Source organism: Neovison vison, chromosome 13 (genome assembly GCF_020171115.1).
Source record: "Neovison vison isolate M4711 chromosome 13, ASM_NN_V1, whole genome shotgun sequence".
Taxonomy (NCBI): domain Eukaryota; kingdom Metazoa; phylum Chordata; class Mammalia; order Carnivora; family Mustelidae; genus Neogale; species Neogale vison.
In genome coordinates, this window is record NC_058103.1 from 114,429,395 (window position 1) to 114,453,599 (window position 24,205).

The 24,205-nt window shown below is 36.0% G+C and overlaps 1 protein-coding gene across 7 annotated transcripts in view; it reads right to left on the minus strand.

Annotated features, from left to right (window-relative positions):
• MYO9A (myosin IXA) overlaps positions 1 to 24,205 on the minus strand; it is a 321,690-nt gene that overhangs the window by 73,238 nt on the left and 224,247 nt on the right. For all 7 annotated transcript variants that reach the window (XM_044231266.1, XM_044231267.1, XM_044231269.1 and 4 more), the window contains 5 exons: positions 21,045 to 21,187; positions 18,231 to 18,454; positions 17,603 to 17,719; positions 15,709 to 15,897; positions 13,883 to 13,930 (listed from right to left, as the gene is read on the minus strand). In XM_044231266.1, coding sequence (XP_044087201.1) covers positions 13,883 to 13,930; positions 15,709 to 15,897; positions 17,603 to 17,719; positions 18,231 to 18,454; positions 21,045 to 21,187 — 721 coding nt within the window. The remainder of the gene's footprint in view (positions 1 to 13,882; positions 13,931 to 15,708; positions 15,898 to 17,602; positions 17,720 to 18,230; positions 18,455 to 21,044; positions 21,188 to 24,205) is intronic.

The window sequence follows — 24,205 nt, forward strand, 5'->3', positions numbered from 1 at the left end:
TGGTTAAATCTAAATTCATAAAAGAAAAAATTTTCTATATAGCAAATAATATTAAAAGGCAGCATTGAGAGACAACTGACAAACTGGGGAAACATACGTACAACTCATATATCACAAACGAAAAGTAATCTCCCTCATACATGAAGTCCCCAGAAATTGAGAAAGACCAAACCCCAACAAAAAATAAGCGATACACATAAATATATATGCTACAGGAAAAGAAAACGTAAATGGTACTGAAGCATAAGAAGATACTCAAACTCAAGGATAATAAGAGAAAAGCAAACTACAACTACAGGGAGATACTGTAAGGGCCTATTTAGCCAGAGTGGCCCCACCTCGGTTGAACAGCCATTTTGTTGTTCATGCAGTAAAACTTAAGTTGATCCTGCCCCCCCCCCCCAACTTACTTAAAAGCAAGTCCGGGAAATCAGTCCCAGGTAACAAAGCCCAAATACAAGGGTGGGTCAGGTCAGGTAGAGATGACTGCCCGAATGCAGGGATGAGTCAGGTCAGGTGGAGACATCCAATCAGTAAAGCACGCATACAGTCTCCCTAGCTACCAAGGAGTGTGGGCCCTGCCTTTTGGGCACCAATTCTCACCAAGGTGATAGGCTAGTTCAAATGTCTACTATAGGGTAAACTGTAATTCAATTGCTCACTTATGTGTGACCTAGCAAGACTGTGCAGCTTTCTCTGTGTGTTACAATCTCATGCGCCACCTGTGTGTGGCCAGGCTCAACCACATGGCCTTTGGTCTATAAAAGTTAGTCTGTGAGGCAGGGAGGGGTTGCCCTCTCTGTAAGGGGCAGCCCCGATCTGTCTGTTTGACGGTCACTTTGATTCTTGATGGTTGGCACAAAATAAAGCCTTGCTTGACCTTCGCTTTGTATCAGTCTCACTCCTTTGACCATGGACCCATTCCTGGGAGACCCAACAATACAGTATCTCTCATCTATCAAACTGGCAAATCTAAAAGTTTAACAACCCACTTTCATAGCTGAAACTGAGAAATGCAATTCCTCCTTCAGGTAATAAAAGCAGGACCCTCTATTATCTATGACCAGAATTTCGATCCTAGGATTCCCTGTCCATTCTCTCTCATACACACGAGTTATCCCTCATGCCACTATTGTTTGTAATGGAAGAGAAACCACCTGGGGTTCAGAAAGGAGTAGTAGACAGATTTCTAGGCACAATTATTACATTAGTAATAGTAATAATTAGTAATAATTATTAATTAGTAATTGTTGTTGTAACAATTTACCATACACTTGGCAGTTTAAAACAACACCCATTCATAACCTCCCAGTTTTGGAGGCTAGAAGTCAGACACAACTCTCACCAAGCTAAAATTGGTATTGTCAGGGTTATGTGCCTTTCAGGAAGCTCTGGAGAATAATCTCTTTCCAATTTCATTCATACTGTTGACAAAATTCAGTTCCATGCAGTTGTAAAATGGAAGTCCTGTTTCCTTGCTGGCTGTTAGCTGGCTGTTGCTGTTCTCAGCTTCTAATAGGCCATTCACATTCCACTGCTAACAGTTCCCCTTTCTCCATCTTCAAAGCTACCAACAGCGGACTGCATCCTTCTCATGCTTCTACTTTCTCTCACTTCTTCTACCTGTGTCTACTGCATCTTTCTTCAGCTACATCTCTCTGACTCTTCTGACTTCCTCCTCTGATTTTATTAGGCTCATCTGCACAATCCAGGATAAACTTGGGTTAAAAACAGTGAGGTGATTAACAATCTTAATTCCAGCTGCAGTGCCTAGATTAGTGTTTGGTTGGATAACCAGAAACAAGAATCTTAAACAGGACTTCTTAAAGATTGTCTACTAGAGACACAGAGTGATTTCCTAAATATATTGCTCAATGATAAAAACAACAAACAAAAGAGTATTGTATTATTATATAATATGCTAAATATTGTGTGAGAAAGGATAGAAAATATGCATACTCCTTATTTCTTATACTGAATAAAGAAACATTGGGAAGATAAATAAGAAACAAACAACAATATGTATCTTTAGAGGACAAAAAGGAGAAAAGTCCCATTAGACTTCTTATATACACTTTTCAAAAGATATTTTAATAATATAAATACATTATCTATTAGAAAAAAACTCTTCAAAAAGAAATTATTTGTATCAGTATAGACTCACAGATTTTTATTTTATTCAACGGATTATAACCTTTTCCTGTCCTTTATTTCGATGCTCCAACTGTCACAAATTGTTCAGTGAGAGTCTCCTGCAGCTATAAATTAGAAAGAAAAACTAATCTTTATGGCAAAAATTCAACTAATGAATACAGAATGAATGATGGAATTTTAAAAAACATTATTTGACAACCATCACAGTAATAACTGATTTACTCAAGAATCATCAAGGGATATTAAAACTAGTAGGTGAGAGTTTAAAGGAATATAAGAATATTTGCACAGTCTTGAGTATCTTCCCACAAGATACTCATCAATTACAAAGAAAAATAACAGTAAATTTGCAGGTTTGTTTTTTTTTTTGTCCCTTATGGACATCAAATGTAATGGGACAGATAAATATCACATCTCCTGATATCAAACACTGAAAAAACACATCTCTTCTGTGGTATTCCATGCCCAAAATGCATAACCTGAATCTAATCATGAATAAATATAAGACAAATTCAAACTGGAACAATTTCGAATAATTGGTACATGTTCCTCAACAATGTCAATGCAATGAAACCTAAGACTGAGGAATTGTTCTAGATTAAAAGAGCTTAAGAAGGCATGACAACTGAACACAACAAAGGATATTGGGACAATTGGTGAAATCTGAATAAATCTGAGTGAAGACACATAGGGTTCTTTTACTTCTCCTGCAAATTTTCTGTAACTATAATTATGTCAGGATGAAAAGGGGGCAGGGTAGAGGAGAAGGATGGGAGGGGCACTGGAGAGAAGGGAGAGGAATGGGAAAGAAAGGAAAATGAAACAAGAAGAACTGGTCTAGGTCAGTGAGAAGACGAGCAGAGAATAGTGAGAAATAATGCTGGACAAGAGCACAGGGGAGACCATGCAGCACTTTCCAATCACTCATGCATTCATTCATTCAATTAAATATTTATAGATGCTGGGGCGCCTGGGTGGCTCAGTGGGTTAAGCCGCTGCCTTCGGCTCAGGTCATATCTCAGGATCCTGGGATGGAGTCCTGCATGGGGCTCTCTGCTCAGCAGGGAGCCTGCTTCCCTTCCTCTCTCTCTGCCTGCCTCTCTGCTTACTTGTGATCTCTCTCTGTCAAATGAATAAATTAAAAAATCTTAAAAAAAAATATTTATAGATGCTTACCATCTGTTAGGAGCTAGAATTAAGTACTTGCTTGTAGAAAAGAATGCTAACAATATCCATTAGATAGAATTTATTTTAATACAGAGTTGCAAAGCTCTAACTAGGCACATGACTCTCTACCTAAAGTTTACATGTTACAGCTTCTTTAGCATCTATGAACCCCACATGAGTGGTTCTGGACAATGAAACGTGAATATAAGTGGTGTGTGCCATTTGTAGTTTATGCCTAGAGTTATGGGCTCTGTTGCCTTTTCCCTATCCCTGCTGGCTGAGATGCAGACCAAGAGATTGAGACCTGGGAGGCTTGGGGGGCTTGGGTGGCTCAGTGGGTTGAGCCTCTGCCTTCAGCCCAGGTCATGATCTCAGGGTCCTGGGATCGGGCCCCGCATCAGGCTCTCTACTCAGCAGAGAACCTGCTTCCTCCTCTCTCTCTGCCTTTCTGCCTAATTATGATCTCTGTCAGTCAAATAAATAAGTAAATAAAATCTTAAAAAAAAAAGATTAGTGTTGAAAATACATAAAGAACTTACTAAAACTGAACACCTGAAAAACAAATAATCCGGTTAAAAAACGGGTAGAAGATATAAATAGATATTTTTCCAAAGAAGACATGTAAATGGCTAAGAGACACATGAAAAGGCACTCATTACCACCGATCATCAGGGAAATAGAAATCAAAGGAGATATTACCACACACCTGTTAAGAATGGCTAAAATGAACAATGCAGGAAATAAGAGATGCTGGCAAGAATGCACAGAGAGGGGAACCCTCTTGTACTGTTGGTGGCAATGGAAACTGGTGCAATCACTCTGGAAAACAGTATGGAGGTTTCTCAAAAAGTTAAAAATAGAGCTACCCAGTGTATAAGCAATTGCACTATACAAAAATAAGAATCCATAAGGATACATGCACACTGATGTTATAGGAATCAACCAACAGCCAAATTATGGAAAGAGCCCAAATGTCCATCCACTGATGAACAGGTAAAGAAGATGTAGTTTTTACTCAGCCACAAAACAGAATGAAATGTTGCCATATGCAACAATATGGAAGGAGCTAGAGGGTATTATGCCAAGCAAAATAGGTAATCAGAGTAAGACAAATATCGTATGATTTCACCCACATGCTGAATTTAAGATAAAACAAATGAGCAAAGGAAAAACAAAGAGGAAGAGGAAAAACAAGAAAAAGACTCCTGACTATGGAGAACAAACTGGTGGTTACTGGAGGAGAGGGTGGTGGCAGTTGGACTAAATAGGTGATAGGGATGAAAAAGTGCATTGTGATGAGCACATGGTATTGTATGGGTGCTGAACCACTATATTGTACATCTGAAACTAACGTAATACTGTACGTTAACTAATTGGAATTAAAATATAAACGTAAGTACACAAAAAGAACAGCCTTCAAGACTTTTTAGAGTCATGTGTTTACGGGGGTATACATGTACATGTATTTGATAAAACAAAAAATAATTTAAGAGATTTGATGTATACATAGATGAATGAATAAAAATAGCAAATTCAAAGTTAAATCCAAATACATGTGGAATCAAGTATATTATAAAAGCAGTATTTCAGTGAAAAAGAAATGTATCCATCAACAGTGTTCAGACAATAGACATGCTTTTAAAAATAAATCAGACTTTGATCCTTTTCTTACTTGAGACTAAAATAGATTCCAGATGATTACTATTTTTAAAGGAAACAAATCAAACAATAAATGTAAGAGTGAAAGGCATGGGAAAAGTAAAAGTATTGTAATAATAATATAATTATTTGTCTAAGAAAGATAAAAACCTCAAACATAAAAAAAGCAACGGACAAATTTACATTTCTATAGAAAGTCAACCATAAACAAAATAAAAAAACAATTCCACTCAGAATATCCTAAGAAAGGAAGGAGAATATATATACACTTAAATGCTTATAAAGGCACCGGTTATTTCTGGAATTAAAAAAAACAAAACTGGTTGCAGTGGTTATCTCTAGGAAGAAGGGCTGGGAAAAGAGGTTTACTTTATAATGAATATCATTATGTTTATATGAATTCCTGAATTAAAAATAAAAACTAGTTAAAAATTTAAGACATTATGCTGGCAAAAGAGAACCAGACCAAGAATAGTATTGATGAATACTGGCAACACTGCCTGTTATTAAAATATACTGTAAGTGCCTGGGTAGCTCAGTGGGTTAAGCCTCTGCCTTCAGCTCAGGTCATCTCAGGGTCCTGGGATCGAGCCCTGCTTTGGGCTCTCTGCTCAGCAGGGAGCCTGCTTTCCCCCGCTTTCTCTGCCTGCCTCTCTGCCTATTTGTGATCTCTCTTGGTCAAATAAATAAATAAAATCTTTAAAATATATGTATATATAGTAGGGAAGGTTGCACAAACTTTCAGTTATAAAATAATTATGTCAGTATCGGCTGAGCCCTGATTTGTGACCCAGTATGTGATCTATTCTGGAGAAAGTCCCATGTGTGCTTGAGAAGAATGAGTGTTCTGTTGTTTTAGGGTGGAATGTTCTGCATTTATCTATGAGGTCCATCTGGTCCAATGTGTCATTCAATACTCTTGCTCCTTTATTGATTTTCTGCTTGGATGATCTGTCTATTACTGACAGTGGCATGTTAAGATCCCCTACTGTTAATATATTCATATCAATATGACTCTTTATCTTGATTAACAGTTGTCTTATGTAGTTGGCTACTCACGTATTGGGGGCATAAATATGTACAACTGTTAGATATTCTTGGTGGACAGACACTTTAAGAGTGATGTAGTGTCCTTCTGTACTCTGACTACAGTCTTTAGTTTAAAATCTAATTTCTCTGATATAAGAACCACTACCTCAGCTTTCTTTTGAGGACCACTGCCATGAAAGATGCTTTTCCATCCCTTCAGTTTCAGTCTGGATGTATCCTTAGGTTCAAAATGTGTCTCCTGTAGACAACATATGGATGGGTCCTGTCATTTTATCCAATCTGCAACCCTGTGCGGTTTTATGGGAGCATTTAGGCCATTCACATTGAGAATGATTATTGAAAGATACATTTTTATTGACATCATGTTGCCTGTGAAGTCCTTGTTTGAAATTATTCCCTGCATATTCTCAGACCACAATGCTTTGAAACTGGAACTCAACCATAGGAAAAAGTTTGGAAGGAATCCAAACAGGTGGAAGCTAATGACCACCTGCTTAAGAATGTTTGGATCAACCAAGAAATCAAAGAAGAACTTAAACAATTCATGGAAACCAATGAGAATGAAGACACTTTGGTCCAAAACCTATACGATACAGCAAAGGCAGTCCTAAGGGGGAAATAAATTGCCATCCAAGCCTTCCTCAAAAAATCTGAAAAATCAAGAATACACTAGCTCTCTTTACACCCCAAAGAACTGGAGAATCAACAACAAATTAAGCCAACCCCACACACAAGAAGGGAAATGATCAAGATTAGAGCAGAGATCAATGAGATAGAAACTAGAGATACAGTAGAACACATCAATGAAACGAGAAGCTGGTTTTTTCAAAGAATCAATAAAATTGATAAACCATTGGCCAAACTAACCCAAAAGAAAAGAGAGAGGACCCAAGTTAATAAAATTATGAATGAAAAAGGAGAGATCAAGACTAACACCAAGGAAACAGAAACAGACATCAGAAATTATTATCAACAGTTATATGCCAATAAGTTAAGCAACCTAGATGAAATGGATGCATTCCTAGAAACCTATAAACTTTCAAAGCTGAATCAGGAAGAAACTGACAACCGGAATAGACCAATATCTAGGAACAAGATTGAAGCAGTGATCAAAAACCTCCCAAAAAACAAGAGCCCAGGACCTGATAGATTCCCTAGGGAATTCTACGAAACTTTCCAAAGAAGAAACAATACCTATTCTCCTGAAGCTGTTTCAAAAATTGAAGCATAAAGAAAACTTCCAGACTCTTTTTATGAAGCCAGTATTACCCTGATCCCCAAAACCAGGCAAAGACCCCATCAAAAAGCAGAATTTCAGACCACTATCCCTGATGAATTTGGATGCTAAGATTCTCAACAAGATCCTACGCTAATAGGATCCAAGAGTACATTAAAAAGATTATCCACCATGACCAGGTGGGATTTATCTATGGGATGCAAGGGTGGTTCAACATTTGCAAATAAATCAATGTGACAGAACAAATCAATTAATTCTCAATTAATGCAGAAAAAGCATTTGACAAGATACAGCATCTGTTCCTGATTAAAACGATTAATATATAGGGATAGAGAGGACATTCCTCAACTTTATAAAATCTATCTATGAAAAACCCACAGCAATTATCATCCTCAATGAGGAAAAGCTGACAGTCTTCCCTTTGAGATCAGGAATATGACAAGGATGTCCACTCTCGCCACTGTTGTTCAACATAGTACTAGAAGTCCTAACAACAGCAATCAGACAACAAAAAGAAATAAAATGTATTCGAACTGGCAATGAAGACATCAAACTCCCTCTCTTTGCAGATGACATGATACTTTATATGGAAAGAGTCCACCCCCAAACTACTAGAACTCATACAGCAATTCAGTAAGGTGGCAGGATACAAAATCAATGTTCAGAAATCAGTTGCTTTCTTATACACTAACAATGAAAATACAGAAAAGGGAAATGAGAGAATGAATTCCATTTACTATAGCACCAAGAACCGTAAGATACCTGGGAATAAACCTAACCAAAGAGGTAAAGGATCTGTACTCGAGGAACTACGAAACACTCATTAAAGAAATTGAAGAAGACACAAAAAGATGGAAAAGCATTCCATGCTCATGGATTGGAAGAATAAACATTGTTAAAATGTCTATACTGCCTAGAGCAATCTATACTTTCAATCCCATCCCGACCAAAATTCCACTGGCATTTTTAAAAGAACTGGAACAAACAATCCTAAAACTTGTTTGGAACTGGAAGAGACCCCAAATTGCTAAGGAAGTTTTGAAAAAACAAACAAACAAACAAAACCCCCAAAACTGGGGGCATCACGTTGCCTGATTTCAAGCTTTACTACAAAGCTGTGATCACCAGAACAGCATGGTACTGGCATGCTGTCAGACACAGACACATACACAACAGACAACAGACACATAGACCAGGGGAACAGAGTAGAGAGCCCTGATATGGACCCTCAACTCTGTAGTCAAATAATCTTTGACAAAGCAGGAAAAAATATACAGTGGGAAAAAGTCTCTTCAATAAATGGTGCTGGGAAAATTGGACAGCTCTATGTGTAGAAGAATGAAACTCAACCATTATCTTATACCATACACAAAGATAAACTCGAAAGGGATAAAAGACCTCAACATGAGGCAGGAATCTATCAAAATCCTAAAGGAGAACATAGGCAGTAATCTCTTTGACAATGGCCACAGCAACTTCTTTCAAAATGTATCTCCAGAAGCAAAAGAAACAAAAGCAAAAATGACCTTTTGGGACTTTATCAAGATCTAAAGCTTCTGCACAGCAAAGGAAGCAGTCAACAAAACAAAGAGGCAACCCCAGAACGGGAGAAGATATTCACAAACGACACTACAGACAAAGGGCTGATATCCAAGATCTATAAAGAACTCGACAACTCAGTACACACAAAATAGATAATCATGTCAAAAAATGGGCAGAAGACACGACAAATACTTCTCCAAAGAAGACATACAAATGGCTAACAGACCCATGAAAAAATGTTCATCACCATTAGCAATCAGGGAGATTCAAATCAAAACCACATTGAGGGGCACCTGGGTGGCTCAATGAGTTAAAGCCTCTGCCTTTGGCTCAGGTCATGATCTCAGGGTCCTGGAATCAAGCCCCACATCAGGCTCTCTGCTCAGCAGGGAGCCTGCTTCCCCCCCCTCTCTGCCTGCCTCTCGGCCTACTTGTGATCTCTGTCAAATAATAAATAAAATCTTTAAAAAAAACCCAACACATTGAGATACCATCTTACACCAGTTAAAATGGCCAAAATTAACAAGACAGTAAACAACATGTGTTGGAGAGGATGTGGAGAAAGGGGAACCCTCTGTTCCCACTGTTGGTGGGAATGCAAGTTGGTGCAGCCACTTCGGAAAACAGTATGGAGATTCCTTAAGAAATTAAAAACAGAGCTACCCTATGACCCTGCAATTGTACCACTGGGTATTTAACCCAAAGATACAGATGTAGTGAAAAGAAGGGCCATCTGTATCCCCATGTTCATAGCAGCAATGGCCAGAGTTGCCAAACTGTGGAAAGAATCAAGATGCCCTTCAATGGATGAATGGATAAAGAAGATATGGTCCATATATATAATGCAGTATTATGCCTCCATCAGAAAGGATGAATACCCAACTTTTGTATCAACATGGATGGGACTAAAAGAGATCATGCTGAGTGAAATAAGTCAAGCGGAGAGTTTCAATTATTATATGGTTTCACTTACTTGTGGAACATAAGGAATAACACAGAGGACACTAGGAGATGGAGAGAAGTGAGTTGGGGGAAATCGGAGGGGGAAGACAAACCATAAGAGACTGTGGACTCTGAGAAACAAACTGAGGGTTCTGGAGGGGAGGGGGTGGGTTGGGTGAGCCTGGTGGTGGGTTATTATGGAAGGCACATATTGCATGGAGCACTAGGTGTGTGCATAAACAAGGAATTTCAGAACACTGAAAAGAAACAAAATAAAATAAAATAAAATGAAAAAAAAAAGTCAGGAGGATATAATATAGAATATGATGGCTATAGTTAATAATACCGTATCACATATTTGAAAGTTGCTAAGAGAGTAGATCTTAAAAGTCCTTATCAAATGAAAATAATTTTTTGTAACGATCTATAGTGATAGATGTTAACTCAACTTATTGTGATCATTTCACAAGATATACAAATACTAAATGATCATGCTGTATACCTGAAAGTAATGTTTCATGTCAATTATGTCTCAAATTTAAAAGTTAAATAGGGGCGCCTGGGTGGCTCAGTCAGTTAGGCATCCGATTCTTGGTTTTGGCTCAGATCATGACCTCAGGGTCATGAGATAAAGCCTCACATCAGGTTTTGCGTTAAATGCAGAGTCTGCTTGAGATTCTGTCTCTCCTTTCCCTCAGGCCCTCCCCCATCTCTCACAACGGGGCATGCATGCAGTCTCTCTCTCTTTCTCAAATAAATAAATACATCTTTAAAAGAAAAAGTTATATAAAGTGCTTGGTAGTGGAGTGTTAGTGGTCCTTTTTGTCTCAACAAATTAATCAAATAACCAACTAACTAAATAAAAAAAAAATCAACGCACAGTTCATCCCAGTTTCATAATATGGCCTTGTTCTGTGATGCCTCAATTATTCCCAGATACTAACATTTTACCTCACAGATATTCCTCTATTCATAAAAGTGTAAATCACACACATGCACATTATTTTATTTTCCTAGAACTCTAATATTAAAGTTGTTTTTATTTGAAGTTATTTTATTCTGAATGGATCAACAAGTACAAAACAGCTCTTACCAAAAAAACACACAAAAAAACAAAAAACCAAAAACAAACAAACAAAAAACCACAGCTCTTATATTTTTTCCCAAATGCTTCACTTGCACCTTTGGCAGGAGGGTTTTACCTCCTATCACCAGCCCAGCCCTCTGATGCTGTGTTTTACACTATCTCCCCTTCTAAGTTGTTTGGGATACACAACGTCCACTACTGCCACTGAAGTTCTTATTCCAAACCACAATATCCATTCACCTAATATTAGAAATGTTTGATTTGCTATCTGAGAGGTTGTCGCATCTCTACAATAAAAATACAGCATTGCTTTAAAAATTATCTTAAAAAAAAAAAGTACAAAACAGAATCAACAAAAGATAAGGTTTTCCTTACCTCTGGATTCTGTCTAGTTCCTGTTTATAGAAAATAATCATTGATACTAGTTTTTTGTGTCTGAGATATTTTGTGTGTATGAGTACAGATATAAAAATGTTTTTTATTTTTTAAAAATTTACAAATAATAGCTTTCTAAATAGTGATTAGCTCCTTAACAAAACATCTTGGAGAATGGCTTCTTTAGTGTTAAAAGCAGCATCCTATTTCATGAGTGTAATCTAGTTTATTTAACCATTTCCTTGTAAATTTAGGTTGTTTTCAGCGTCTCGCCATTACAAACTCCTCTTCAATTAAAAAGACTTATAAATTGCAGCATGAACGAGTGTGATACATCTACTGGAAAAATTCCTAGATGCAGAATTGCTAGGTCAACATTTTTTGGTTTTGTTTTTAAATATTTCTAAAACTTAAAAATGCATGATTGTTAAAGTACTTTCTCCAAGAAGGTTATACAAATGAGCCAATTCACAATACTGAGAAAAATCTATATTTATATATCCTTCTAAATTAGGTAACTAATTCATTTTCAGTTTTGCCCATTGATGAGCAAAATAGGAAATCACTGTTCTTTCATTTTAATTTGCCTAACAAGTATAAACATTTATTTGTATATTTCCTAATATTTCTATGATTTATCATAGTCCCTGAAATAAAATAGCTGTTGAATGAATGAATTGTCCTTACTGTCCTTTTATAAATGTCAGATGCTTTGCTCATTCTTATCTTGAGGTATTGTTCTTTTCTGCACAGACATGAAAAAGACTATTCTTGGAAGACTTAAAGTGTATAAAGCGCCCAAACACTACCTGTTAATAACAGGCCCTCTACCTTCTCTACCCTTTCCTTAGTATATGTATCATCTCATTTAACCGTCATAAAAATCCTCAGTGGTGGGTGGTATTATTCCTATTTTATACATGAGTACATTGAAACTCAGAGACTAAGCTGTCTAAGGTTACTCAATTGGAATATCCTACTTCAGAGAACAAAAGTAAACAAGGCTAAGGGCTTTTACAAGTAAAGTAAACAAGCCTTTACTTTACTTTTACAAGTAAAGTAAACAAGCCTATGTCCTTTTGTTGCACTGTGCTATACTGCATTTCACAGATAGAGGGTGTGTGGCAACTCTGAAATGACCAAGTCTGTCAGCACCATTTTTCCAACAGCATTTGCTCACTTTGTGTCTCTGTGTCACATTTCAGTAACTCTCACAATATTTCAAGGTTTTTATTATTACTATACTTCTTAGGGTGATCTGAATTAGTGATTTCTGATGTTACTATTTTAATTGTTTCGGGGCATCATAAACTGCACCCATCTAAGAGAGCAAAGGCAATCAATAAATGGGTGTGTCCTGACTACTCCACTGACCAGTCAGTCTCCTGTTTCTCTCCCACTCCTCAGGCCTCCCTGTTTCCTGAAATACAGTAATATGGAAACTGGCTAATTAATAGCCCTAAGCGTTCACATGAAAGAAAAACTCACATGCCTCTTACTTCATTTTTTTATCATGTCTCTTGCTTTAAATCAAAAGCCAGAAATGATTAAGTTTGGTCAGGAAGGCATGTCAAAAGCTGAGAGAGGCTGAAAGCTAGGCCTTCTGCATCAAACAGTTAGCTAAGCTGTGAATACAAAGGAAAAATTGTTGAAGGAAACTAAAAGCACTATTCCAGTGAACAAGTAGATGATAAAACAGTGAAACAGCTTTATTGCTGTTACGGAGCAAGTTTCAGTCGTCTGGACAGAAGATCAGACCAGTCATAACATTCCCTTAAGCCAAAACCTAATCCAGAATATGGCCCTAACTCTCTTCAATTTTATGAAGGCTGCGAGAGGTGAGGAAACTGCAGAAGAAAAGTTTGACGCTAGCAGAAGTTGGTTCATGAAGTTTAAGGAAAGAAGACATCTCCATAACATAAAGGAGCAAAATGAAGCAGAAAAGGCTGATGTAGGAGGAGGATCATGTGCTTCCAGACTGACCACAGGTAAGTAAAAGTGCAGTTAAGTAAAATGGTGGAGAAGGGCGACTACTATATTCTTTCCCCTTGGCTAGATACTATCTGTCCCAGCTACTCCTCCTTTGTCAAGAATGAGCAAAAATGTATTTTCTTTTGTAAAACTTTCCTTCATTTTCCCTTTCTGTAATTCAACAGACTTTGTACTATTTTATTCTAATGACTTTTTAAAATGCCTACCTTCACTGGTAAATTATGAGCTTCTCTAGGGAGTAAGTCATCTTCGTAATTACAGAGATTATTGTAAAATACACAATAAAGATACATAATACAACAGATAAGAACATGGCATAATATTCTGGAATGTCTTTTGAATTAGAAGTAGTTATATTTGTAAAATCTTAGTCTTAATTTTTTTTTTTTTTTAAAGAAAGGAGGGAAAGTTAAAAAGCTCCTATATCTGAAAAGAGATATTTGTACCTTTTATGAGTAAACATTTTCATGTCTCTACCATTTTAGGAAACCACCACTGATAACAAGTGACAGAATTCAAGATATTTCTGCCACTGCAAATTTTTGTACAGACATAAATGATAAACCCTTGGGCATCTGATAAATATTCCTTAAATATATCCACAAAAATATTTTAAAATATACTTCACACTGCTAAAAATTACTTCACCCTAACATAAGAAATGAATTATAACTTACTAAATCAGTTTCTTTTTTCCTTCTTTTCTTTCTTTCTGTTTTTGGTACCTGATGAGAGAGAAATACAGAAACTGTGATATAGCAAAGACAAACATATTTTCTTACTTCTTTGTGAATGCTTAGATTTTTGCTCAACAGGTAATACTAAACAGTTTTTTATTGTTCAGAAGAAAATGGCAGTGCTGGCAAGCAAATGTAAGAAAATTTCTGAATTCAGTGAAACATAGTACTCATAAAAGTGATAGAATAAAAGAATACTTTAGGGATTCTTACCTTTTTAAAACATCATTTCTGTTCAGAAGCCATTCCATATTAATTTAAATGATTATTTTATTTTAGTCATTAACTGAGTGATTACTAACTTTTAAGACTGGACTTTCCATATTTTAGCTCTAAAATACTCTCCATCCCAGAGCTAAATATACAAAGTTATCACATGGGACACAGAAGGCTCTTTTATACATGACATTTCCTAATAACCACAGTATAGGACAATCCAAACTTAACCTTTAAGATTATAAACAAAGGCAATATATGCCTACTAAAAAAATCTTCTGTATAACCTAGACCTAGAACACAAGAACTTTCAAGGATTAATTTATATCTGACTATTTCAAAAGTGAGTTAAAATGGCTTATAAATTTAAATACATATAAATTAAAATAACTGAAAATAAAACAGGACCCGATCAATAAAAAGGATTAATAGTATTCCTGATACCTAGTAATTAGATACCTAATTATTTCAACTGGAGTACTGAAAGAAAACATGTAACACAGAACTTTGTCTTCTGTAATATGGATTTCTTTTTTTTTTTTTAAGATTTTATTTATTTATTTGACAGAGAGAGATCACAAGCAGGCAGAGAGGCAGGCAGAGAGAGAGAGGAGGAAGCAGGCTCCCTGCTGAGCAGAGAGCCCGATGTGGGACTCGATCCCAGGACCCTGAGATCATGACCTGAGCCAAAGGCAGCGGCTTAACCCACTGAGCCACCCAGGCGCCCTGTAATATGGATTTCATAATAGTTATTTAATAGGGCTGAAGCAAGAATTAACTAAAATATGCAACACCTAGTATAATTTCTGGTACTCAATAAGTAAATGTTATTATTACTGTTATACAGATTTCAAAAAACACACATTTTCCTAAAACCTAATTCAAGAAGAAATATAATTTGTGTTTCCTTACAAAAAGGCCATCAAAAGATACAATGAATTACATCTTTTTTTTTTTTTTAAGATTTTATTCATTTATTTGACAGGTAGAGATCAGATCACAAGTAGGCAGAGAGGCAGGCAGAGAGAGGGAAACAGGCTCCCAGCTGAGCAGAGAGCCCAATGCAGGGCTCGATCCCAGGATCCTGGGATCATGACCCGAGCCAAAGGCAGAGGCTTTAACGCACTGAGCCACCCCTAGGCACCCAATGAATTACATCTTTAACCACAGTTTTTCAAAAGGAAATTCATGTAGTGACCTCTATCAAAGTGGAGGGTATAATACTGAGGACACAATGTTATATTTTAACTCAGCAAAGAATATATTAATTGCAGAAGGTTTAGATAATATGGTCTGATAAACTTTTGAGAAAGACTCCTGGGTGGTTCAGTGGGTTGGGCCGCTGTCTTCGGCTCAGGTCATGATCTCAGGGTCCTGGGATCGAGTCCCGCATCGGGCTCTCTGCTCAGCAGGGAGTTTGCTTCCACCTCTCTCTCTGCCTGCCTCTCTGCCTACTTGTGATCTCTCTCTGTCAAATAAATAAATAAAATCTTTAAAAAAAAATGAATTCTTAACTGAATCCTTTTAAAAATCAAACATATCATATTTACCTTTGTGGGTATACAATCCAAAGTTTTGAATTCATTCATATATTCATCCAAAAACACTTTAAAAGTGTTGACCCATACTCTGACTGGAGATTCACTCCAATCACGCTGCTCAAGTCTCATGGTCTTTTCCAGAATCTGTTCAAATAGTGCGTAGAGATCTTTATATCGTATGCTTTTCCCATCATCTACCTAATAAGCAATAAGAGAAGACATGTAAGGTATAAAGAATTTCTTTAAACACAGAAGATTGATTCAACTTGTATTGGGTAGTGTTAAGAACAAAGACTAGGACCCTTTCTAATGGGCGAGCCCATGAGGTCACACTGTATCTGTAAATGGTCACATTGTATCTGTAAATGCCCTCTCTATTGTGGAATGAATGAATGCAGAATAAAAACTATTAAATTTTAGCAAAATACCTAACAGTTTAAACAATGTAACAATTTCAGAAAATCCTGGGAACTTCTCCACAAGCCTGGCTTTTAAATTATATTTAGCTATAAAGATTATTTGCATCCCACTTAATTACTTATCACCTCAGAGATGAAACTTGCTTAGATAGTTCCACTCTAAACTTGAAAGAATAAATATTTGAATCCTTGCCTAATAATACATTAGGTAACCATTATTTTATTTTTCCAAAGAAGAATGAAATATTCTGAATAACACTGTACTACTCGTGAAGGACTACATGGGATTACTTTTAATTTATTTAAATAAGGTCTGGAATTTTTGTGAGAGAAAAAAGGGGGGGGGTGTTTAATATGACCCAAAAGTGTTATATATGTTTAGAATTTGTTTCTCCTTCACTTCCTCAAATAAGTTGAACATTTTTGATCTAGGGTTAGAAAACCACTATTAAGCTCTATTTCATAATTTTGGCACTTCTTATGTCACTTAAGCCTATTGGAATACCCAACAACCTGAAGTCCCTAATCTAGGAAATACAGGTATGAAGCAGAGAAAGACATGAACAGAATAAGCAGTTGCACAGTATTAGAAAAATACGGCCAACGTTATCTCTATGCAAAATTAGTCATTTGCCATAGTCTCATCACTACTCTTATTAGGGTCTTGAAATTCCTTTTTTTTTTTCCCAGTTTGATTATTCTTTTTTTTGTTTGTTTGTTTTTAATTTATTTTTTATTTATTTTCAGCGTAACAGTATTTATTATTTTTTCACCACACCCAGTGCTCGTAGGGTCTTGAAATTCCTATTCTCTCAGACTGCATGGTTTATGTTTAAAAAAAAAAAAAAATTCTTATACTGAGAAAGAAAAAGTAGAGGATACACAAGAAAGTTCTCCTGATTTCTCTTTTCACAATGAATTACAGACTGAACAAAGAAAAATGAATACAAATTATTTTATAAAATATGAAAATTCATAGATTCTAGAGAGCAAAGCATTAATTATTATCTACTTTAGCATGAAAATAAACTTTCTAAAACATGACCAATGTCATATAAAATTGTAAGGTAAATCTGAAAGTCAAATAAACTGATATATAAATCAGTGAACATAAACTGCTCTAATTCCACTGGGGAAAAATGTAAAATTCCACACATATGAAAATTAGAAGCTAAAGTCAGAGCTAAAAGGATTATGAGAAGTCAAAATAGTAGAAAGCCATAGAATCACTTTTATAATATGTGAATTTATATCACCTTATAATAAGATTCAACATCGTTAAGAGAGGGGAAAAAAACTACTCAAGGAAACTGAAGGAAGGTATAATCTGAGACCAGTCAGTATGATTTCCCTCCTATTCCTAAAACAAAAAGAAGGAATTTGCGAAATCTTTCATTGAACACAGCCTCCATACTATCTTCTACAGCATAGCCAAATTTTTCATATGTTAATTAGTGAATATCTTCTAACGCATTCCAACTTACCGCCAAGGCAGACGAATAAAAGCTGAAGATATTCTGCCGAAATTCTTTCAAGGCTTTTTTAAATACAACATCCACTAATGTGTCTTTCTTGCTGTCTTCATTATCTAGATCATTCATCTGGGGGCCATAAAAAGAGTTTTTGTACACAATCAATTAAAAAGAGGTGAATACAACAGTGACACTGATTGGTTCTTCAACAATGACGGTCCTGATGGTCCTGAAAGTGCAAGCCCCTGTTATTACGGGACTTAGGTAAAAGCACGACTAGAGAGTCAACATTTTATTACTACCAGATGATTTCTAAGGTCCTTCTAACACTGGATTATTCTATCATTCTGTTACCAGAGCAAAAACTCCAAGTATGCAATGACAAGCCTCACCTTACCACATGGAATATAATGTGACAATTACGGTAACATGCAAGTCAACAGTAAAGTATAAAACCTTAAATCCTGCCCTCCCAGTATGAGTAATGCATATCCTATTAGTTACACCTTTTCCATGAAGAACAGACCATCTAACTTACTGAAGCATATGTAAACTTGATCTATAGGGGCCATATTCTGATAAAAAAAAGTATTCCATAGTCAAAGCCACTTATGGGCCTAACTCAGCATGCAGAGTGTACCTTTTTCAGAAGAAATTCATCCATACTTTTTAAATCACTGACACTTGCTATGATCTGGACAGAGTCATTTTGCCAGTGCATAGACTCCAAAGCCACATTGCTGATCTTCACACTTCGCTTCCGCTTTGCCTTTGGAGAAGGTTCTTTGTTCTCTTTAAACTCCTTCCGGCAACTACCAGGCAATTCAGGGCTCAAAGGAGGTGTCGGATGATACTGAACTAATTCTATAATTCAAGATAAAGTATCCAAAGAAAAATTTTTAGTGAAAATATTGAAATCTCCACATTCTTCTTTTTAAGTTTAACTTCCTTTAGTAAGTCACTGAAGGAAAAATATGTAACCAAAAAGCAAAGTAAAACTAATGTTTGTGGTCAGGCAGTTAAACAATAAATACAGACTGCACAGTTGTACAGAAAATGTATTCTTAAATTACCACTTTTCAATGGAAAATGCTATTATGTCCTCCACGGGGCTAAGGTCTGATACTGAAAACCTGGGTGGAGGTATCTTAAAGAACTGAAGCCTGCATCCCAAATACCTCAGTCCCAAAGGAAGAAAAGGAAGAATATACGTAACCACCCTAGCACATTAAATGCTAACCATTAAGCCAGTCATAGCTTTACTAGATTTGTTTGAAAGAATATTCAACTACATATGAATCCAGCAAGCCAGTGAAATTTGATAATTATTATCTCATTACTAGGGTCTAAAGCCATAAATACTTCAGTGATATTATCTATAGTTATTGTGGCAACCTGTCTAGGGAGCTAAGAAAGTCAACCAGCTCACTTCTGGGTCTCTTTGGTATTTAGGATTTTCTTATACATCTCCCAAATAATTGTCCAAATTTCTCAAAGAATTCCTGGAATGCATTACATCTTAGTATGTAATACTGGAAAGCACAAAAAATCATCTCTGTTTACAACAGGGAAATGGATACATGTAAGTCCATCGAACTCTAGAACTACACTGGGCTTGCCAAAGCCCTACCTGGGGCTTGATAAATATGTTGGCCTCTTCTCATTTCACATAGCTATTTGTTTCCCCACACATATTCACCTGTCTAATGCTATATCCTCATTCCTTCTAAAAGCTAATTCTGATAATGAAGAAGAAAAGTAGCCTCCTACATGCTAAATGCTACCTCAGGCAGAAAGAAGACAAGCCCAATCTCAGATATCGCACCAGAATAAAAATTATAAAGATACAAAATATACATATATGCAAGTTAGTATCAATTGATTTTAATTCCATTATATAACAAAGGCATAGAGTATCTAATAATTTAATTTAGCAAAGTAAGTATCATTATTATAATAAAAGAAATAATGGTTACTAAAGAAATTATAACACTGTGTCAGTATTAAAAACAAGGGATAACTTAATAAATTACTACCCAAAGATGAATAAGAAGCTACAATCTCTCTCTCTCTATATATATATCCTTATGAAGCAACACACAATGAAGTCTACTAATAATACATGCTTCAACTTAAAAGCTTTATGCTTCCTTCTTAAAAATAACCATGGAGAATAGAACTGTGAAAAATGAAAAATTTAGAATGATTACTATAAACCAGATTAGATATAGGAAATTGACCCTCTTAGTAATGCAATGGTAAGGATTTCCCAAATTTCCCAAACTGAACTTGTAGTATTCACTTAATTTACTATTGATTTTTAACCCTATCAGTTTGCCAACTCATAAATGCAAAGCCACAAAAGACACAAAAACAGGGATCTAACTATAGGTCTACCATTTTTTACTCTGACACATGGGTGCCTCTGCTTTGGTGAAACTTGTTAATCTTATTCTCCTTTCCCCTTTGTGTTATCCTAGGTATGAGAAGTTTTGTTTATTTATTGTAACTGGACCTGTTCTATCTTTCCTTTAGAGATAACTTTCTTCCTAGATCTACTTTTTATTTTATTCACCTACCCACTGGTATTTCACCCACTCATTACCACACACCCACCTCTGATACTTATCCACCCCATTACTGTTGAAGATAGCTGGCATCTTTGCATAATGATTAAAAACTCTCATACATGCTTGTGCAAAGGGTTGAGGAAAATGGCATAATCACCTAATGCTGGAATTACTGGAATCCTTAGAGCATTAGTAATTCTAGCATTGAGAAAGGCCAGTTTTCTCAACAGATGAACTAACTACTGGGTATGTTCAAGTGCGTTATGATTGATGCCCCCAAAATTAAAACGACAGCTACAATTATAAAGTCAGTATAGTATAGCAAATACTTGATACATAGTAGGTACTTAAAATATAGCACGGTGGTTAAGAATGTGGCCTCTGGAGCTAATTTCACATCTCAGCTTTGCCAACTACTGTGTGTAAGGAGATAACTTCTCTGTGCTTCAGCTTTCTCATCTATAAACTGGGAATAATAATCATACCAACCCCCCAAAATTGTGATGAAAAATTAATACATACAACATGCTTAGTACAGAGTCTTGCACATGCTAAGCACTTAGCTGCTATTATCTTAATTTTTAATAAAAATACATATTTGTTAAGTGAATGAATGACAACTAAGTTTTTACACATTAGAAAACAGACTAACTGAAGATTCACTATCATTCTTAAAGTTGTTGCTTCACCATTTTGCACCATACTTCCTTGGAACTTCTACACAATGTAATTTTATAATTATCTTTTATTTAAGGAGAGATTTTACAACTCTGGTCCTATTTCATTACACTATCTGGCCAACAGGATTGCCACTGCAAACACTAGAGGAATAAGAAAGAGTGAACAAATTATAAAGACAATCTCCATTCTTTGTCCATTTTTACCATCTGGAAACTGATGAGATAGAATCGTTTCTGAGCCAGCAAGGAATCCCAAAACCTCTGACTGGGTGGCAGCTTTCACTCGGGTAGTCTTCTTCTCCCCTTGTTTCCCTTTGGCCCAGAATCTCATCTTAGCTCTCTGAGGTCTATTTTTAAAAATAAAGGTAAAAATGGAAATTAGTATGTTGCAGTGACAATATTTGTACATCACTTTGAGCTATATATAGACCTTCATATGTGTTACTTCATTTAACCTTCACACTTAAGTTTAATCATATTTGATCTTCAAATTCACATTTAAATTTCAATCTGGAAGGGAGATGGTTTTCTCATCTTGAATACAAGAAATAGTAAGTCCCAGAGATGGTAAATAATTCCCCAAAATAAAATGGCTAAAAACCAGTGAAACTAGAATTCCAACTCAGGTTTCTGATTCCTAAACTGCTATCTTTTCACTCTTGTCTTTTTTCCAGCTTGAACTTTGCATATAAGCAACTTAACAACAAAGAAAATACTTTTTAAAACATCACTGATAGCCTATCACTCTAATACATATTTGTTTACCTTTTGGGAAGGAGTAATTTCCTTCCATTCCTTATCCTTAAGTATGCCCATTCTTATATCACTGTAATCACGATGAAGATATAATTTTAAATCTTCCCACTTACCATTATAATGGTTTTAATATGACTATTTTATAGAGGTTAACAACATTATTTATTAACAAAGGCCACTATTTATTTGAGTCGTTATTTTGCTCCAGACAAAGTGCTTACATTGGCTACCTTAATTTATTTATAAAAACAAGTTTACTTTCAAACTACTATAACCATTATATACCTGGAAACTTAAACATTAGGTAACTTTCCCAAAATTACAGTGAGTGACAAAGCTGAAAATGCCTAACTACTTTGCTATACGGCCTCACTTTTAGTGTTTATATACTCTCTCCCAATAAATAAACCAAAAAACCACCTTAAGATAATAATGACAGCTCACGTACCTGACCATATATCATGTATCCTAACCCTATACTAGGAGCTTATTTGTCCATTTGTTTTTTCCTTTGTATATGCACTCAGTCAATCAAAAAAACATGAGCATCTACCAGGAGCCAGGCACTATCCCTTTATGATATACCTTATTTTCATGCCTACTATGATAAATAGCTTTTATTATCCTTATTTTTACGCATGAGCAAACTAAGGCTTGGACGGCTGATAAAGCTGGAAGTTAAAATCAGGTCTATCTGGTTTTGAAACTCACATCCTTTTTTACATCATTCTTTTTAAAAAGCCTATTACTACACTTACACATCTCAAGAGTGTAAAGAAAAGTTATTCTACAAGGGTTACTACAAATGACAGCATAGTTCTGCCATTCTCATTCCTTTTATTTTCTTTTTTTTAAGATTTTGTTTATTTATTTGACAGAGAGAGACACAGCAAGAGAAGGAGAGAACACAAGCAGAGAAGAGTGGGCAAGGAAGAAGCAGGCTTCCTGCTGAGCAGGGAGCCCAACGTGAGGCTCAATCCCGGGACCCTGGGATCACAACCTGAGCCAAAGGCAGACGCTTAACCACTGAGCCACCCAGATGCTCCCTGGAGGCAAGCCTGTTGAATTAACTGACTTTTTAATATTTACCATACTTACATTGCTGTCATACTTGCAAACACAAGTAATGATTAAGCATGTTCCAAGACTTCTGTTCTCCACCCTCCAAAAAAACGGGTGTAATGGTAATTTGAGTTATCTCAATATATAGTATTTTCTTACAGTTACAGTCACTTTTATTATGCAAATAATATTCACAACTGAGGCATACAGTTCCCTGCATCATCTGTTGCTTTTCTAAAGTCAGTAAGTGTTTTGCTTTACATTTGCTCATTTATCTACGTACAATTCACCTTGAAATGTTTCCCTAGTTGTGTGCATCTCCTTTCAACATGTTCAAACAAAATAGGTACTCCATTTCTTTAAGAAATCTCTCCCAGAGCTTTCCAGCCTGCTCCATTGGCATGGTTTCCCTCAGTGCTGGTTGTACAACCATCACTTGAAAAGCTACTTTCCATCATGAAGGGAATTCCTTTTGTCTCTATTGTTTTAAAATAAAAAGGCTTTTAGTATGGGTCTGTCTCCATCCATTATATTGGGCAATCACTGGGCCCTTTGAATCTGGAAACTCATGTCCTTCAGTTCTTTAAAACTTATTTGAATTACCTTATTAATGATCTGTCCTCCCTGTTTTCTTTGTTCTTTCTGGATCTCCCATTAGTGGCTCACTAGATCTCCTGAACTGCTACTCTTATCTTTTTGTATTTAAATTCCAGTTAACATACAGTGTAATATTAGTTTCAGGTGTACAATATGGTGATTCAACACTTCCATACAACACCTGTTGCTCATCACAAGTGCACTCCTTCATCCCCACCACCTATTTCAACCATCCCCTACCTACCTCCCCTCTGCGACCCAACAGTTTTCTATAATTAAGAGTCTGTTTCTTAGTTTGTCTCTCTTCCTCTCTTTCTCCCCTTTGCTCATTTGTTTTCTTTCTTAAATTCAATATATGAGTCACATTTGTCTTTCTTGGACTCATTTTGCTTATTAGCACAGTATCTTCTAGCTCCATCCACATCATTGCAAATGGCAGGATTTCATTCCTTTTTGATGGCTGAGTAATATTCCACTATAAACACAAAAAACACATACATACATACCACATCTTCTTTATCCATTTGTCAGTCTATGGACACTTAGGCTGTTTCCATAATTTGGCTATTATAGATAATGCTACTGTAAACATCAGGGTGTATGTATCCCTTCAAATCAATATTTTAGTAACCTTTGGGTAAATACCCAGTAATGCAAATGCTGGGTTGTAGGGTAGTTCTATTTTTAACTTTTTTGATACTGTTTTCCAGAGTAGTTCCACCAGTTTCCATTTTCACTAACAGTGTTAAGAGGGTTCCCCCTTCTCTACATTCTCGGCAATACTTGTTGCTTCCTATCTTGTTGATTTTAGCCTTTCTGACAGGTGTAAAGATATCTCTCCATAGCTTGATTTATATTTCCCTGTGATGAGTGAGGCTGAGTATCTTTTCATGTATCTGTTGGCCATCTGTATGTCTTCTTTGGAAAAATGTCTATTCATGTCTCCTGCC